Source organism: Blennius ocellaris, assembly GCF_963422515.1.
Source record: "Blennius ocellaris genome assembly, chromosome: 23".
NCBI classification, from domain to species: Eukaryota; Metazoa; Chordata; class Actinopteri; order Blenniiformes; family Blenniidae; genus Blennius; species Blennius ocellaris.
Genome location: NC_137672.1, coordinates 1,090,136 through 1,107,955, shown reverse-complemented (window position 1 = coordinate 1,107,955; position 17,820 = coordinate 1,090,136). Strand labels below are relative to the sequence as shown.

Here is a 17,820-nt window from a genome sequence, read left to right as displayed (position 1 = left end):
GGACAACCATCCTAAACATAAAGACTTGAGACTGGGGCGGAGGTTCACCTTCCAGCAGGACAACCATCCTAAACATGACACCAGGGCTACAATGGAATGGTTTAAAACAAAACATATTCATGTGTTAGAATGGCCCAGTCAAAGTCCCGACCTAAATCCCATCCAGAATCTGTGGCAAGATCTGAAAACCGCCGTTCACAAATGCTCTCCATCTAATTTGACTGAGTTTGAGCTGTTTTGCAAAGAAGAATGGGAAAAATCTCAGTCTCTAGATGTGCAAAGTTGGTAGAGACACACCCCAAAAGACTTGCAGCTGTAATTGCAGCAAAAGGCGGTTCCACAAAGTATTGACTCAGAGGGACTGAATACTTTTGCACGCTGCACTTTTCACTTTTTTATTTGTGAAAAAAATTTAAAGTCATGTATAATTTTCTTTGTACTTCACAATTGTGTGACACTTTGTGTTGGTCTTTCACAAAAAATGTCAATAAAAATATATTTGTTTGTGGCATGTAGTGTGACAAAATGTGGAAAAGTTCAAGGGGTATGAATACTTTTGCAAGCCACTGTATATATAGACAACAGGAACGGAGAAAATAAAAAGCCTAAAGTAATACAAAAGGGGGCTGTTTCTGGAGCATCACTTCTTAACCAGTTCTTATAGGCGACAATCATTATTTTGAAGAGGTGCATGTGTTCTTTCTTAATAACTCCTTCTGGTCATCAGTCCCAGGTACAAAACTCATGGCTCCCTGGGAACCTTATATTTTAAGATGTCTTCCAAAAGTCCAATCCTGTCATCACAGAAAGGTTGTAGTTGGGTGCATGACCAGCAAATATGGTCTCCAACATTCTTGTTGTAGTCCAGTGTGTTTGCTTTTATTTTGCGGCATGACTAAGCTGAACTCTCTCATAGAGCTGCGTTGTGTCTTGCGTAATAACTGCCAATCACACTGAAATTTCTGTCTGTAGTTCGTCTTCCATTTAGATTTTATATACAAAGAGGTATTCCCATTACATTTCTGTAGACACGCATACAGTTTAGAGACGGCTTTTGGAGGTGTTTCCTCACTTTAATCTGCACATTGTATTCTGATGAAATACCTGTTTTTACCTGAGTATGAAAAAAAGTTTCTTAGCTGTAAATAATGAAACATGTCCTTACTTTCTAGTTTAAGTTAATTTCTAACCCTTTCAAAAGACGTAACAATGTTCCCTTCTGTCAGTGTGACTATGGCTGTAATACCTCTGTCTGTCCATGTTGTAAAGGTTTTGTCAGTTTGTCCTGAGATGAAGAGAATTGCCAAAGTAATAACCTACCTTGAAATGTATATTTTCTAGCTATATCTGTCCGGGTTTTTAGTGTTTCAGAAACAGTAAAGTTGTAGTCTTCCTGATGTCTGGAGTACTTGTCTCCTGGCCCGGTCTCAAGGAGAGTTCTGCTCTGGGTGACTTCTACCACCATACCATGTATTTCAACTGAGCAGTATAAAAGTATTCTTTTAAATCAGGCGTGACCTCCCATTTGTTTCTCTAATTGAAGTGTTTAAATTTGACTCTGGGCCTTTTGCCACCTCAAATTAACCGTGATATTTGCTTTTCCCATGCCATAGATTGGGAGTCTGCGATTGGAACTGGTGAAGAGAGGAATATGTACAGCAGTCTGGGTTGTATATTCAGTTTTATTGCCTCAATTCTTGAGCCAAAATCTAAAGTTAATGATTACCATTTTGACAGGTCTTTCTGTGTTTTGTTGTTACTTTTATTATAATAAGTTTCATAGAGTTTACTCAGGTCTTGTGTAATGAAGACTCCAAGATATTTTATACGTCCCAAGTCCCATTTTAATTTACATTTCTGTCTGATAAAGCTGCTCGCTGTGTAGTTCACACAAAGAACCTGTGTTTTCTATAATTATTTTACTGCACTCAAATATCGAAACGGGTCAATTCTGACAAGGATTAAGTATTTGCGGTTTGAGGAATTTGACGGAGAAAGAGAACCCCAGGTTTACCTGTTACTTTCACTTTGAAACTCTCTGCCGCCCCCACTGGTTCCATTAGCATTTGGTATGAATTAATGCTATATTTCTGGTCACAGTTCAATAACACAAAATACAAAAATACAAACACTGTTCACTTTAAGTGACCAAGTAAAGGAGGAGGCTGAAGCCTGTCCATCATAACGCTTATCCTATAAGAAATTCCTTGAACAACCAAGAATGTGTTCTACTTATAAACAATGAAACCAACAACAAAAGACAAACACAGAAGTAATATCGAAAGAACACAACATTCAATACTATAATTTATAAGATTGCTTTTCTCTCATCAGTTTGAACTGTAACCCTTCATTATTCTGTATTTTACTGTGTTTTTAAAAGTTAACGGCAAGCTGGTAGCATTCCAATACACTAAGTAAAACAGTAGAAAGACTAAAAAGTACAGAAAGACTTGAGTACATTTACTTAGTTACTTTCTCTTACACCCACCTAGGAGGAAATACAATTTTAGACATACACCAAATATAGCTCGCTCGCACACACACACACACACACACACACACACACACACACACACACACACACACACACACACACACACACACACACACACACACACACACACACACACACACACACACACACACACACACACACACACACACAAGCTGTAACCTCATGTATGTTGATCCACCATCTACCATGTGCTCCTGCAGCTGACTGTGTGACTGGGAGCCAGAAACGGCAACAAACAGGCTTATTAAGCGCTGACAGAGTGACTGATGGGGCGGGGCCGGCCAGCAGGGGGCTCCGGGTGCAGGTGCAGCCCCCCTGCTGTTCCTCTAATGAACCACCACATGTTTTATTATTCAGGATGGGGAACGTGTGCTGTGAGTGATTCCAGTGTGACATAATCAAGTGCAATCCAACATGGCGCCACCCAGGCTGTAAAGCAAACTTTTCTGACCACCGAAGGGGAAAAATAAAAAGCGAACTAAACAAAGAAACAGAGGGTAAATTGAGCTAAATAATAATGCTGGAAGAGGACACAATAGAAGACCTTCAAGCCTACTTGGACGAGTGTTACGACCGTCTCGTCACGTCGAAGACTCCACAGACCTCATCTTCAAAGAGGAGCCGTGCTGAAAGCTCTCCAACCAAACAGTTTGAGGACATCCTGGACAGCATCAACACCAAGCTGTCCAGCTTCAATACCCGTCTCGCCCTAGTGGAGGTGCTCCACCGTGAGATTCAAGCTCTTCGAGACTCGTGGAATTCAGCTAACAGCAGATGGCCAAACTAACAGCAGAGAACCAAGGGCGGAGAAGCCATGTGGTCCTGCTTAACCAGGGACTGAACGGACTGACTCAGGAGAACAAGCAGATGAAGGAATCCATCCTGGATCTTCAAAGCAGGAGTATGTGGGACAACCTCGTCTTCTAGGGACTTCCAGAACGGCAGGAGGAAAACGCGGAAACATCGCTGTGAGAATTCACGCAGTAGCACCTGAAGCTTCCCGTGGACACCCTGAATGACATCACCTTCGTCTGCGTCCACCGCCTGCGAGAGAGACGACAGGACAACCAGCGCCCTCGGCCCGTCGTCGCTAAGTTTGAACACTTCTAGCAGAAAGAACTGGTGAAGAGCCGCAGCAGCGTGATGAGCTTCAGCGTGAACGACCAATTCCCAAAGGAGATCTTAGACCTTTGTCACTTGCTGTTTCCCGTGAAGAAGAAGCTCATCGCCGAAGGATCCCAAGATGTCATCACTGTGGACAGGCTCTACGTCACACGTGTCGAACTCTGGTCCTCGAGGGCCGCAGCCATGCACGATTTGGATGTGTCTCTGCTTCCACACAGCTGATTGCAATGAGCAGCTCGTTATCTGGCCTTGTGCTGAACTTGGTGATGAAGCATCAGGACATTCAGTGGCGGGAGACCTGGAAAACGTGCAGAGCTTCGGCCCTCGAGGATCTGAGTTTGACACCCCTGCTCTACGTCAATGGCCAGCTGTTCCAGGACCCCGCCGTCACCCCCTGGCTCTACTGATGGTCCTCATAAATGAGTAACATCCCCTCGAACACACACACACACACAGCCGCACACATCACAGGTTTACTCAGGCCCAGGTAAATATCCAACAGCAGCATTCGTAAACATCATGATTGATTAAATAAGGCGAAAGTAATTTGTATTACATTGTTAAAATACACGATGCTTGCAATGTTATTATAATGTTAATCATCTTGAACTTGCACTATAAACGCTGGCAATATATATATATATATATATATATATATATATATATATATATATATATATATGACTTTTAAAAAAACCAAAGCAGGCACTCCTTACGTCACCACTAATGTCACCTATGAGTTTGGGATTGTCTTTTTTGGGTTTTGGTTTCCTACTTTCTATTTCTATACCCCCTCCCTTGTTTTAATAGATTTATCAAAGCTTTTCCACTGTTTTAACCACATGAACAACCACACTCGTATATCTGCAGACACACACTTCCATGTTTATATAACCAGTCAGAATTAGGAACCATAAAAACATGCACACATTTTGTTAACCAACTGACGCACACCTGCAAGCACGTGCACACACACACACACACACACACACACACACACGGAGTGGCCACCGGAGTGGCGGCGTCCGGCCCTGGTGGCCTTGGGCCCTGGGGGGGTGCTGCGGGCCCCCCACAACAGTTCCATTCACATCCAGAGGACAAACCACACACACACACACACACACACACACACACACACACACGCACACACACACTTCCACTCCACATTGACGAGATTGTTAATTATCAAAATGAAGTGGTTGTTTGCTTTTGTTGTTGTTGTGTTTGTTATAATTGTTGTCATTATTTAGGTGTTTTGCTCTGTTGTTGCTCAGGCTGGTTTAATCTCATGGCAGTTGGAAAATATTTAGATCACTGTGGTTACTGTATTATCAAAAAGAAAGAAAGAAAAATAAATGTATGTAGCACTAACAAGGGTATTGTATGTATCTCCCCACCAAGTCTTTCTCTGTCTTTCCTCTCCTCTCCTCTCCTCTCCTCTCCTCTCCTCTCCTCTCCTCTCCTCTCCTCTCCTCTCCTCTCCTCTCCTCTCCTCTCCTCTCCTCTCCTCTCCTCTCCTCTATCCTTTCACCCCAACCGGTCCACAGAATTCCTCCACCTCTGAGTCTGGTTTCTACAAAGGTTTCTCCTTGTTGAGGAGTTTTTCTTTCCACAGTCACAAACACACCTGCTTGCTCATGTGGATATGTTGGGCTTTTCTATTTTCTCTATAAAAGCAAATTGGAATGACTGTAATATATTTAAAAATGTCTTTCTTTTAATAAAAAAAAAGAAATGAAAAAAAAAAAACTGAACCGAGTGTTTTTAAACTAATCCTGAGTGTTTTTAAACTGAACCGAGTGTTTTTAAACTGATCCTGAGTGTTTTTAAACTGGACCAAGTGTTTTTAAACTGATCCTGAGTGTTTTTAAACTGATCCTGAGTGTTTTTAAACTGGACCAAGTGTTTTTAAACTGATCCTGAGTGTTTTTAAACTGATCCTGAGTGTTTTTAAACTGAACCGAGTGTTTTTAAACTGATCCTGAGTGTTTTTAAACTGGACCAAGTGTTTTTAAACTGATCCTGAGTGTTTTTAAACTGGACCAAGTGTTTTTAAACTGATCCTGAGTGTTTTTAAACTGATCCTGAGTGTTTTTAAACTGGACCAAGTGTTTTTAAACTGATCCTGAGTGTTTTTAAACTGATCCTGAGTGTTTTTAAACTGAACCGAGTGTTTTTAAACTGATCCTGAGTGTTTTTAAACTGGACCAAGTGTTTTTAAACTGATCCTGAGTGTTTTTAAACTGGACCAAGTGTTTTTAAACTGATCCTGAGTGTTTTTAAACTGAACCGAGTGTTTTTAAACTGATCCTGAGTGTTTTTAAACTGGACCAAGTGTTTTTAAACTGATCCTGAGTGTTTTTAAACTGAACCGAGTGTTTTTAAACTGATCCTGAGTGTTTTTAAACTGAACCGAGTGTTTTTAAACTGATCCTGAGTGTTTTTAAACTGGACCAAGTGTTTTTGCGGAGTTGAAGATGAGAGCCCAGCTGCCATCTCTACAGACGATTGGGCTGCTGTATTGATCAGTTTGATTGGTGAATCCTGCTCCTCTGTTAATTGTTCTCATGTCAGATTCTGAACTCTGAAGCTTCCTATTCTCTCCCGTTTCCTCTCAGGGAGTGTGATGTGAGCCAGATCAACTACCTGTACGCCCACTACGTTCAAAACACCATGCAGCCTCTCAACATCGCCGACGTCACCAAGGACCAACGTTTCCCTTGGACGGTCTGCAGCGTCCTCGCCTCCCTTTCCTTTACCTTCTGTTCCCTCTGTATCTTCTGTCTTGTTGAAGATTCCTTCTCTCCGTCTCGCAGAGTGAAGGTCCCGATCACACCAGGGATCAGATCAAGAGTTTGCTCTGCACTCCCATCAGGAATGGCAAGAAAGACAAGGTCATAGGTACGATCAGGTGGTTCATGTTCTTTCACTCTGGGTATAAATCTAACTTATTTAAGTTCTCATGAGAAAACTGTTTAGAGAAAACAATGTTTTTTTTTCAAGGCCATCATTTCCTTTAACTTGAAGACACATTGGTGGTAAAGCAGTGTGACTGCTGGTTTCAGAGTATGATCAGTACGGATGGTGGAGTTTCAGCGGTGGTTCAAGGCAGTGCCAGCTTCACAGCGCAATGCTTATTTTAAAATTAATGTAGACTCACGCGTCACAATGTTACATTTGGTGAAGGTCTATCGATTCATGAAACACTGTCTGGGTTTATAAATCCAAAGCTTGATTTTTGTAAATAGCTGCATGTATTTGGGATTAAGCTGTTGATTGATCGGAGTCTTTAATCACAATCTTCAACAGCTTTTGCTGGATTTTTAAATGTTGCTGTAAATATGAAGCTCTTTGTGTTACGTGGTACTGTGGAGGTTAGCATTTAGCATCATTTAGCATCTTGAGTCTTTGTTTCCAGGCTCAACATAAAAACGTCCTGAAGCGATTGTTCGTTTCCTCGTATGCCATGATGACATCATAACATTTGTTTTGCTATACGCGTCTCATAGACATGTTTTGTATAATACGGCAGTTCCAGCTCTATGCAGACAACACAACTCACAAGGTATCACTTTTAAAGAACGAGCACTAACATTTTATCTGCCACGAGCAGATACAGAGTACCGATGCAAGTACTTATTAATCGCCATAAAGCATAATTCATACTCCATGATCAAACCATTCACACTACCTTCTGACGTCACACAGCCTCTGAGTCGATGCTCTCTGCACGGCCAAGGCTCCAGTATACCGCCTCATCTCCCGTACGCCGTAGTACCCCTCTTGATGTGTTGGCAGAATATACTTTACAGTCTTACTTTTGTCGTTCTCATTAGTATCACGAAGTTGCTCGTCCTCTCTTGTCACTCTGCTGCTGAAGGGCGACGTCATGTGATACTCACCAGGTCGTGTCGGGGCTCTTTTATGAGTATCAGTATGAGGACTCTGTGCAGGCGCTATGTGGGTCTGATACTGGTATTGGTATCGTGCATCCTGAATTGCGACGTGTCAATCAGCCTCGTTTGAGACAACACACTCCAGACGGTGGGTGAACGTGTGTGTGTGTGTGTGCGCGCGCGCTTGCAGGTGTGTGTCAGTTGGTGAACAAAATGGATGAAGCTTCCAGCATGAAGGCCTTCAACAGAAACGACGAGCAGTTCCTGGAGGCGTTTGCCATCTTCTGTGGCCTGGGCATCCAGAACACGCAGATGTATGAAGTGGTGGAGCGAGCCATGGCCAAGCAGGAGGTCACCCTGGAGGTCAGCCACACACTGATGTCTCCGTACTGACACTGTCTTTGCATCATGCTGGTGAGACACGGTGGGTGTTCATCAAAACCTAATCGCTGTTCACATAACGACAGAGATGGAAACCTTTCCTTGGCGTCCATGGTTCCTGCTTGTGTGTACGTCAGTCCTGCTTCCCTTGTGACAAGAACTGCTGACTCAGCCATGGTTGAACAAAACTAACTGGCTCGGTTCGCAGCTTGTCTTTGGTGTCACTTCTGAGCCGTCACGTGACCACATCACTTCCCAAAACTTGATTCTGTCATCTCCACAAACATGTTAGCCTACTGATTGCTTTAATTACAGTGGGTACGGAAAGTATTCAGACCCCCTTAAATTTTTTACTCTTTGTTAAATTGCAGCCATGTGCTAAAATCATTTAAGTTCATTTTTTTCCTCATTAATGTACACACAGCACCCCATATTGACAGAAAAACACAGAATTGTAGACATTTTTACAGATTTATTAAAAAAGAAAAACTGAAATATCACATGGACATAAGTATTCAGACCCTTTGCTCAGTATTGAGTGGAAGCACCCTTTGAGCTAATACAGCCGTGAGTCTTCTTGGGAATGATGCAACTAGTTTTTCACACCTGGATTTGGGGATCCTCTGCCATTCCTCCTTGCAGATCCTCTCCAGTTCTGTCAGGTTGGATGGTGAACGTTGGTGGACAGCCATTTTCAGGTCTCTCCAGAGATGCTCCATTGGGCTGGGCCATTCAAGAACCGTCACAGAGTTGTTCCCAAGCCACTCCTTCGTCATTTTAGCTGTGTGCTTGGGGTCATTGTCTTGTTGGAAGATGAACCGTCGGCCCAGTCTGAGGTCCTGAGCACTCTGGAAAAGGTTTTCGTCCAGGATATCTCTGTACTTGGCCGCATTCATCTTTCCTTCAATTGCAACCAGTCGTCCTGTCCCTGCAGCTGCAAAACACCATCCCTACAGTCAAGTGTGGTGGTGGGAGCATCATGCTGTGGTGGTGTTGGGCAGGTGATGAGCGGTGCCTGGTTCTCCACACATACCGCTTAGAATTAAGGCCAAAAAGTTCTATCTTTGTCTCATCAGACCAGAGAATCTTATTTATCATAGTCTGGGAGTCCTTCATGTGTTTGTTGGCAAATTCTATGCAGGCTTTCATGTGTCTTACTCTGAGGAGAGGCTTCCGTCGGGCCACTCTGCCATAAAGCCCTGACTGGTGGAGGGCTGCAGTGATGGTTGACCTTCTTGAACTTTCTCCCATCTCCTCACTGCATCTCTGGAGTTCAGCCACTGTGATCTTTGGGTTCTTCTTTACCTCTCTCACCAAGGCTCTTCTCCCCCGATTGCTCAGTTTGGTTGGACGGCCAGCTCTTGGAAGAGTTCCTGTCATCCCATACGTCTTCCATTTAAGGATTATGGAGGCCACTGTGCTCTTGGGAACTTTAAGTGCAGCAGAAATGTTTTGGTATCCATGGCCAGATCTGTGCCTTGCCACAATTCTGTCTCTGAGCTCTTCAGGCAGTTCCTTCGACCTCATGATTCTCATCTGCTCTGACATGCACTGTGAGCTGTAAGGTCTTATATAGACAGGTGTGTGGCTTCCTTAATCAAGTCCAATCATTAGAATTAAACACAGCTGGACTCCAATGAAGGTGTAGAACCATCTCATGGATGATCAGAAGAAATGGACAGTACCTGAGGTAAATATACAAGTGTCACAGCAAAGGGTCTGAATACTTATGGCCATGTGATATTTCAGTTTTTCTTTTTTAATAAATCTGTAAAAATGTCTACAATTCTGTGTTTTTCTGTCAACATGGGGTGCTGTGTGTACATTAAAAGGAAAAAAAATGAACTTAAAGGATTTTAGCAAATGGCTGCAATTTAACAAAGAGTGAGAAACTTTAAGGGGGTCTGAATGCTTTCCGTACCCACTGTATATTAAATTGAAAGGTCAACCACGACCTGCTAAGACTGCTCTCGTCTGCTCGGAAGGATGTCGGGACTGCTCCGATCTGAGATCGGGGGTATTCACCTTGTTGGATTGGTTTGGCCCGAGTTCTCCCCGTGTGTGGTGTCCTCTGAGGGGAAGACGCTACGAGCCTGTTGACTGTGACGCGTAGCCAATCAGAAAGCGAGGTGACGTAGAGGCGCCGGACCAGAAGCGGGTGGGGAATCCAAAAATCAAAACAGTTGCCATGACGAACCAATGCCTCTTCCTTTTAAAACGTGTTTTTTTTGGGGGGGGACACCACAAACGATCGCCATTGCATCCTCTTGGTCCACCAGGTTTGTTGACTCTGGAATCACCTTTGATCTTGCGATGTTTTGTGAGATTTCCCGCCTGATCTGGGGATGTTCTCGATTGAAATCAGTACATGTGTGGTGTGTTGATGTTGCCGAGTGGCTGCACACCACCCACGATATGACTAAAACTGTTAAACCTGTGATTATTTATCGCCATGTGTGTGGCCTCTCAGGTTTGGGAAATCTGCAAACAATTTTGTAATCCTGCTGCGTGAACCGGGCTTAAGATGCTGTGGTTCACTTCTTAATACAGGTTGCATGAGCAGGTGGGTGTGTGTGTGTGTGTGTGTGTGTGTGTGTGTGTGTGTGTGTGTGTGTGTGTGTGTGTGTGTGTGTGTGTGTGTGTGTGTGTGTGTGTGTGTGTGTGTGTGTGTGTGTGTGTGTGTGTGTGTGTGTGTGTGTGTGTGTGTGTGTGTGTGCGCGTGTGGTTGCTGTGTTTCCTGTGTTCCAGGTCTTGTCGTATCATGCTACTGCCACGGAGGAAGAGTCGCAGGATCTCCAGGTAACCGCGGTAAATTCAACTTTATTTATTTATTTTCACACACACTAACGTGTTCACAGACACAGAAGCACAGGAACACATTGAGCTTCAGGGTCAGAGGAAGTCGACGGTGCAGGTGAAGAGTAACACAACACCATACTGCTAACTCAGCATGGACACTCCATCTGGATGTTCCCCCACAAACACGCAGCACTGAGGCCACATGCACACGATGAAAAAAAAACGATCTTTTATGTCCCCAGCCTGCTCCAACAACATTCCGTCCACACGTCACTATGGACACGGCTCAACACGAGGTTCAAGGCATGTAGTACACATGCCAGGCCTTTAGGGGCGCTGTGACTCATCAAACACACCAAAAACCCAAAAGAAGACAGAGAACATAGAAATGTAAAAGTAGACTCCTGCTCATAAACCTGTATATAACTCCAGTTCTATAGGCCTATGGTCCTGCTCCTCCTCCTGTAGCGTCAGTCACTTCTGTTGCTCCACCAGAGCTTGTAGTCACTGATTGTTGTGGTTATTTGATGACATCACGGACCACGGTGGGGGGGGGGGGGGGGGGATTACCTCTTCCTTTTTTCCACAGATGATCGTCTTTGTCAAGCCAGGGTTTTAGAATGTCCCCACTCTGGGACCTGTGTTCAAAAAAACCTGTTTGGATGACAGGCCAGAAACATCTGGTTTAGATGAACCAGGTTCCTGGTGTGGACGGACCCTCTGTCCTGCCAATGTGAACACACTCCCAGCATTCTCCTTTTGAAGCATGGCGGTGGCAGCATCATTCTGCGGGGTTGCACAATGGAAAACAAATCCTCTGGCAAGCTGAACCATTTAAAAAAGTTTAAATACTGAGAACCTTAATATTTCTCATTACCTTAATGGAAAAGTACAAGGATATATCAAAAAGGCCAGTTCTTTCAAAATCTCTATCTTTTCTGAAGGAAACTGCTGTAATTTCAAAATAATGTTCGTTATGATTTTGTGGCCACTGAAAAGGCAACCAATGTAAATGTGCTTTATGAATGTGCTCAAAGTCTTGGCTGTTGCTATGCTACCTAATTAGCATAAATCCTGGTTCACACGGCAGGATAATGAGGCTGATTTTGGCCCCGATTCTCTCCTTCCGACAATCTTAAAGACGCTCAGATCATCATAAGATAACCTTATCAGATATTCCTGCCGTGTGTGGTGTGTTAAGACTGCTCTCGTGTCTTCAGAAGGATGTCGGGACCGCACCGATCTGAGATCGGGGGTATTCACCTTGTTGGATTGGTTTGGCCCGAGTTCTCCCCGTGTGTGGTGTCCTCTGAGGGGAAGACGCTACGAGCCTGTTGACTGTGACGAGTAGCCAATCAGAAAGCCAGGTGACGTAGCGGCGCCGGACCAGAAGCGGGTGGGAAAACAGTTGTCATGACGAACCAACGCCTCTTCTTTTTAAAATGTGTTTTTTTGGGGGCAAAACACACCACAAACAATCCCCATTGCATCCTCTTCGTCCAATAAGTTTGTTGACTCTGGAATCATGTTTGATCTCGCAAGGTTTCCCAAGATTTCCCGTCTGATCTGAGGATGTTTGCGAGTGAAATCGACTCCTGTGTGGTGTGTTGTTGTTGCTGAGTGGCTGCACACCACACACAGTACGACCAAAACTGTTAACACTAGCAAGTCCAGCGCCTTGCCTTTTGGCAGGTATTTCTTCCAGGACCAAGGTGCAGCCAAATGGCAGGCGTGAACAGCTCAGCTTGTCACCAATTGTTATTTAAGTGAAGCAGAACATGAGCCAGACACTGGCAGGCAACAGTCTCTTCTTCTCTATCATGCAAATCAGTCCCCCGCCCCCCCCCCCCCCTACTAAAGTTCACTTACATTTAGACTATACTTTTACTGTACTTCTCAGAAGTATACTTCACCAAGTAAATTTGAAGTATATTTAAAAATAGGCTATACTGTTGTACTAATATGTATACTTTGACTAAAGTTTACATTTAGATAGTACTTGTACTTGAGTATATCTTATTAAAAGTTTAAATATGACAAGGTATAAATCATTTGACTCCAGCCCATTTGATATATGTTCACATTTACTGGATTTGTTCTGTACTGTAATATATTGTAAGATGATTCACATCTTATCTAACTTGTGTTATTGCTGAGCTGCTGCTTCAAAGCTACAATCAAAAATAAAGGTGAAAACAGTTCTAATGTGTGCTCTGCTATGTTACAGCTGACTATAAAAGGTTTGTTATGTGTTTTATGATATTTCCACTTTTGTGATCACAACAGACAGTAGTAGTAGTAAGAAGTCAACACAGTGTATGTTTGCATTCTTGGTGATCTTTATTGCGTTGGAATTGTCTGAACAGACTTGGCACAGCCACAACATCTCCTTTCTGCATTTGCCACATGTGAACTTGTTCCAGTAAACACAAGGCTTAGTGGCGTGGTTTAGCTTGCAGCAACACTTCACCTGGCACATTGCCCTTTTCCCCTTTTCAGGTGTGGGTGGTTGTTGCTGGAGGTTTTCCTTGTGCACCTCGTGTGCAAATTAGCCTCCATTTGTTCAGCATTGTAGGTGTAACAAAAGGCTGGACTTGCGAGTGCTAATGGCTGCATTTACATAAGAAATGTCCCCAGTAAATTGCAAATTAGCCCAGCTAAGCCATTTGGCAAACTCTGGACAGCATAGGGTGTACCAAAAGGCTGGACTTTGCAGTGTTTAACCTGTGATTATTTATTCGCACGCGTGCGGTCTCTCAGGTTTGGGAAATCTGCTCACAATTTTATAATCCTGCCGTGTGAACCGGGCTTTAGCCTAGGTAGCTTTTAGTGGTGCATCAGTGACCTTTGACCTACAGGCTGCATCAGGTTTTCACTTCACTTCTGGTTTTTAGTGTGGGTCACATTGACAGATGTGGAGGGTCCACGCAGGGCTAGTCCAGGGTCTGTGGAGGGTCCAGGCAGGGCTACTCCAGGGTCTGCGGAGGGTCCAGGATTGAATCGCCTTGCAGGCAGAACCAGATAAAGTTCCAGGCAACTTCCAGTTGAAGCTTTCATGCAGAACCCTTTCGCAGCAGTGAACTCACCGTGCAGAAACCTGCTGCTGCAGAGAGGTGTTTCTTATTAAAGGGCTTGGTTCAGAGGTCTTCACTTTATTCATACCAAAGGATCTATTCATCATCCAATTGTCCCCCAGGTGTCTCTGCAAGCTGTTTCCTTCCTTCTCTGCTTGGCTCCGTCGGTTTAGCTTCACTTCTTTCTTCTTCATGTTATCTGAGGAGGTCACCTTTTTTGTTTTTTCCTCCCCTCTTCGAGAAAACTATTTTGTTTTTTTCTGATCTTTGCTGCCTTCTTTTTGCTATTGAGACCTGGTCCTGCAGGGGAGGTCAGGGACCAGCAGGGGGTCTCACACCAGATCCCCTGCTGGGGAGGTCAGGGACCTGCAGGGGGTTTAGCACCAGACCAGATGAGGGAAACGGTTCCTGATGGCCTAACAAGACTCTTTGAGTCTCTCACCTCTTCCAAGGTTCTGGACGCGAGAGGATTCTTCATCTGGTTCATCAGGACCCTATTCTGACCATCTTTGAATTAAAGATGAACTCAGTAGATCTGGAAGTCAAAGGTCACTGAGCCTCATGTTGACAGTCCTTCTTCTCTTACAATGTAAACAGCCTCAGCTGAACCCTGCTGGTTGGTGGCGTAGCGGTGACGTCATCTTCAGGGTTTGAATGTACGAAACGACACAGAATGTGATCCTCATAATGACCAGCTATTTGATCAAAACTACAGTACCCCCTCCTCCACCGACTGCTGCCAGACTCAAATCATTTGGTTTGTAGTACATACCAAGTCTGAACCAATCCTGACGAGTTCCTGCTCATGGAGGGAGAGGTGGCTGATCATCAGCCTGATCACCAGTTCTCCCTGTGGGGGCCGGGGAAGACGTGTCACTTGATTTCTCGGATGCAGGCGGGGGTTTTCAGGCAGTCTCACCCAAGAGGCTCCTTCATACAGTTGGTGCAGCACGGGGGGGGGGGGGGTTCGTTACAGCAACAGAAGTAGGAATTCAGAGTACTGAGCGTGGTTGCTTTGCCTAGATTTGTGTGGGCCTCACCTCCTCATGTGTCGTCTGTGTTGAAGGTTGCCACGGTGCCCTCGGCCCAGTCTCTGCGCCTGCTGGACTTCAGCTTCAGTGACTTTGACTTGTCAGACACTGAAACTACGCTGGCTGCTATTCGCATGTTCATCGACCTCAACCTGGTGCAGAATTTCCAGATGAAGTACACGGTAAGACGTCAGTCCCCTTGGTTCCCCCACCGTCTGGCAGTCTGTCGCGTGACAGGACACAGAACTTCATTTACTGACTCCCTATGGTGGAGTGTTTCAGACAGGAAAGAAGGATCTTGGGTCGGGGCCTGGGGCTCTGCGCCCTTTATCCTTCTCTTCTATGCACTCTCCGTCTGCTGCCTTCTGGGTTGGGGCATAGCTCTCTGGGGGGGGGGGGGGGGGTCACCCTGAAGCTGCTGCACCCAGCAGCTTCAGGTTTACATTAATGATTTAACTTGGAATCATCCTGCATGATGAATGTCCGGCTGGAAGTGAAGCTCTTATCATCAGTCAGCTGTTTATTAAAATGGGTCTGATGGTCAACATGATCATTCATCCGTTTCAAAAAGTTTCAAAGTAATTATTTCCAGACATTCATTCATAGTGCTCGTGGTCTTGTTGGGTATGCTAGACACAAGTAGAGAGCTCCTCATTAGTTACCTGAAATGTCTTGATGTCTATTCAGAGGTAAGAAGCCACCATGTATACTGGGCCCAGACTGTACGGCTAAAGTGAGGAGGAGCATGGAGTCATGAAGGGAACCACAGACACAGAAACACTGGAGCGTCAGTTTTCAGTGTGAGACGAGGAAAACAATCTATTTCTCATCAGTGAGTGTTTCCTGCATCCTGAGCTCAGAGACCACACACCGAGACCTCCATCTCCTGTCAGACCCTCTCCCCTCCCCGCATCTGCACCGCCAGCACTGCACAGGCACCACGCAGGCACCGCCCGCTTGCCTGCTCTCCTGCGGCATTGGCTCTCCTCCTGAAGAGGTCCTTATGTGTCTGTGGCTGACCTCCAGAGTGCCTCCGGAGAGCCGCCTCACAAGAGGAGCTTTGATTGGAGGGAAATCAGGAGCCTCCAAGAGAGCGAACACACCACCACTGGCCCAGATGGTCCACTCCACAACATCTTATTGTTTGATTGCTATCCTGACATGTCTAATGGTGCAAAGTTGTACATTTTACTCTGAAATCTAATTATAATGGTCCCTCTGGAGAAAATGAGCCCTAATTCGATCATCGGAAGAATGGCTTTGCAGTTCTGTGGTGCATTGTGGGTACGCTGTGCATGTTGAACTCCACAGTCAAAAAGCAGAGAGCTTTGGTTAGATTGCTGACTCATCTCTTTCAAACAGGTCAAATATCCTCAGCAAAACTCAAAGTTCAAAGATCTCTGTTTTCACTTTAAAATGTTGTGGCATAAACGGGGCTTCTGCTTTTCTTTACCATGTGCCAACTTCTCCAGAGCAGCTCTCAGTAGAATGCAGACCTTCGCCAACGCCACCTTGCAATGTTCAGGCTAAATGACGATCTGAGGGGGGCAGGGAGCAGAGTTAGTGGTGTGCTAGCAGACGGCTAACGGCAGCCCTCTTGTGCGCTGATCTCCTTTCACCTCCTACATCAGGCACTTCTCATGGGACAGTTAATGCCATTAGCATCCTAAAATCTAATGGATGTGTCTCTGGATGATGACAAATCATCCCTGAAGATTTCATGCAATGTGGCTTGATAGTTTTTACAAAAAAGTTGATCAAATACATACATACATACACACATACTATGAACTATGAAAGTGCTTTGTTTTCTCTCGCTCTCTGTCCCTTGCTCTTCTTGATGTCATTGCAGAAGATGATGCAGCCAAAATGGATTTGTAATCAGTTCTCTTGTCAGAAGGTGGACAGCCGAGGACATTTATTAACAGTTTTTTTCTCGGCTGAAATCAGTAATGACAACGTTCAATCTAAAGTCTTTGTGAAGATAATCCTGCTGGCCTGTGGACATTCAGATGACTATTGGCGTTTGGCTTTTGTTGTCACTTTGCTGCTCCTGGAGTCCACCCTATTGACACTGATAAGTGACAGCTTATATTTACATATTTGAGAAAATGCTCTCTGCACATGAAGGCAGTTCAGTTGAGAAGAAACATTCACAGTTTATCTCTCGGAGAAATCTGTTCTCCAGGAGAAATCTGACACAGGAAATCTAATCCTGCAGTTACTGTCACCAAGGTTCTTCATCACAAATCCAATTAGTGCAGCTGCTTGCATCCTGGTCACTTAAAAGCATATAAATGCAGCATGTGGCAATTAGCTTGAGTGAAAAATTTGTTGATTGAACATTTGTGTAATTCTTTATGCAGCCCTAAAGCACATCATGAACCTATGCGCAATGAGCACTTCAAGTTATGATATCGATATCAGTGTATTAATACAGGAGGAAATGACGCTGTAACATGAAAATTTAATTCAAATCACCAAACGCACCAACACATGTTGCCTGACTTTAGCTCCCGGCAGCTTCTCAACCTTGTTTACTTCGTTTTTGTGAATTTTACAACATGAGCTTTACAGTTTACTGAGATTCTTTGCCTCATGCACTTTATTGTCAATCTAAGAAGAACATCTGCTTTGTCTTGTAGTTTTTCTCTCCTGTTGGAGATACAAATTCTCTATGTTGAATTTTCATCCTGATCAAACCTTTAAAGTGAGATTATGAGTTCAGGGAGGTGAACGACCCAACGTCTGTCTCACCATGTATGGTTACCTGCTGCAGGCGCACAAAGTCAATGAGGCTGATGTCAAATGACACCATCTGGATGTGTTGGGCCCAGCATCCATGCTTCAACTTCATGCAGCAGTTTCTCCCCTGAGAGGAGAAACTCCAGGAACAATGGAAAGGTAATAAAACAGCATGGGGGGAGGACAGTGATCCTGAGGGCCACAAACCCCAGGTTGGGAACCAATAGAAGCTGTGAAGCAAATGCAGGGCT

The 17,820-nt window shown here is 44.5% G+C and overlaps 1 protein-coding gene across 5 annotated transcripts in view; it reads left to right on the top strand.

The window, feature by feature from the left end:
* The window catches only part of pde5ab (phosphodiesterase 5A, cGMP-specific, b), a 174,559-nt gene that overhangs the window by 119,195 nt on the left and 37,544 nt on the right, over positions 1-17,820 (top strand). For 4 of the 5 annotated variants that reach the window (XM_080519101.1, XM_080519102.1, XM_080519099.1 and 1 more), the window contains exons 9-13: positions 6,262-6,370; positions 6,460-6,544; positions 7,730-7,902; positions 10,669-10,728; positions 14,860-15,006. In XM_080519101.1, coding sequence (XP_080375227.1) covers positions 6,262-6,370; positions 6,460-6,544; positions 7,730-7,902; positions 10,669-10,728; positions 14,860-15,006 — 574 coding nt within the window. The remainder of the gene's footprint in view (positions 1-6,261; positions 6,371-6,459; positions 6,545-7,729; positions 7,903-10,668; positions 10,729-14,859; positions 15,007-17,820) is intronic. The other variant, XM_080519100.1, reaches the window with a different exon arrangement.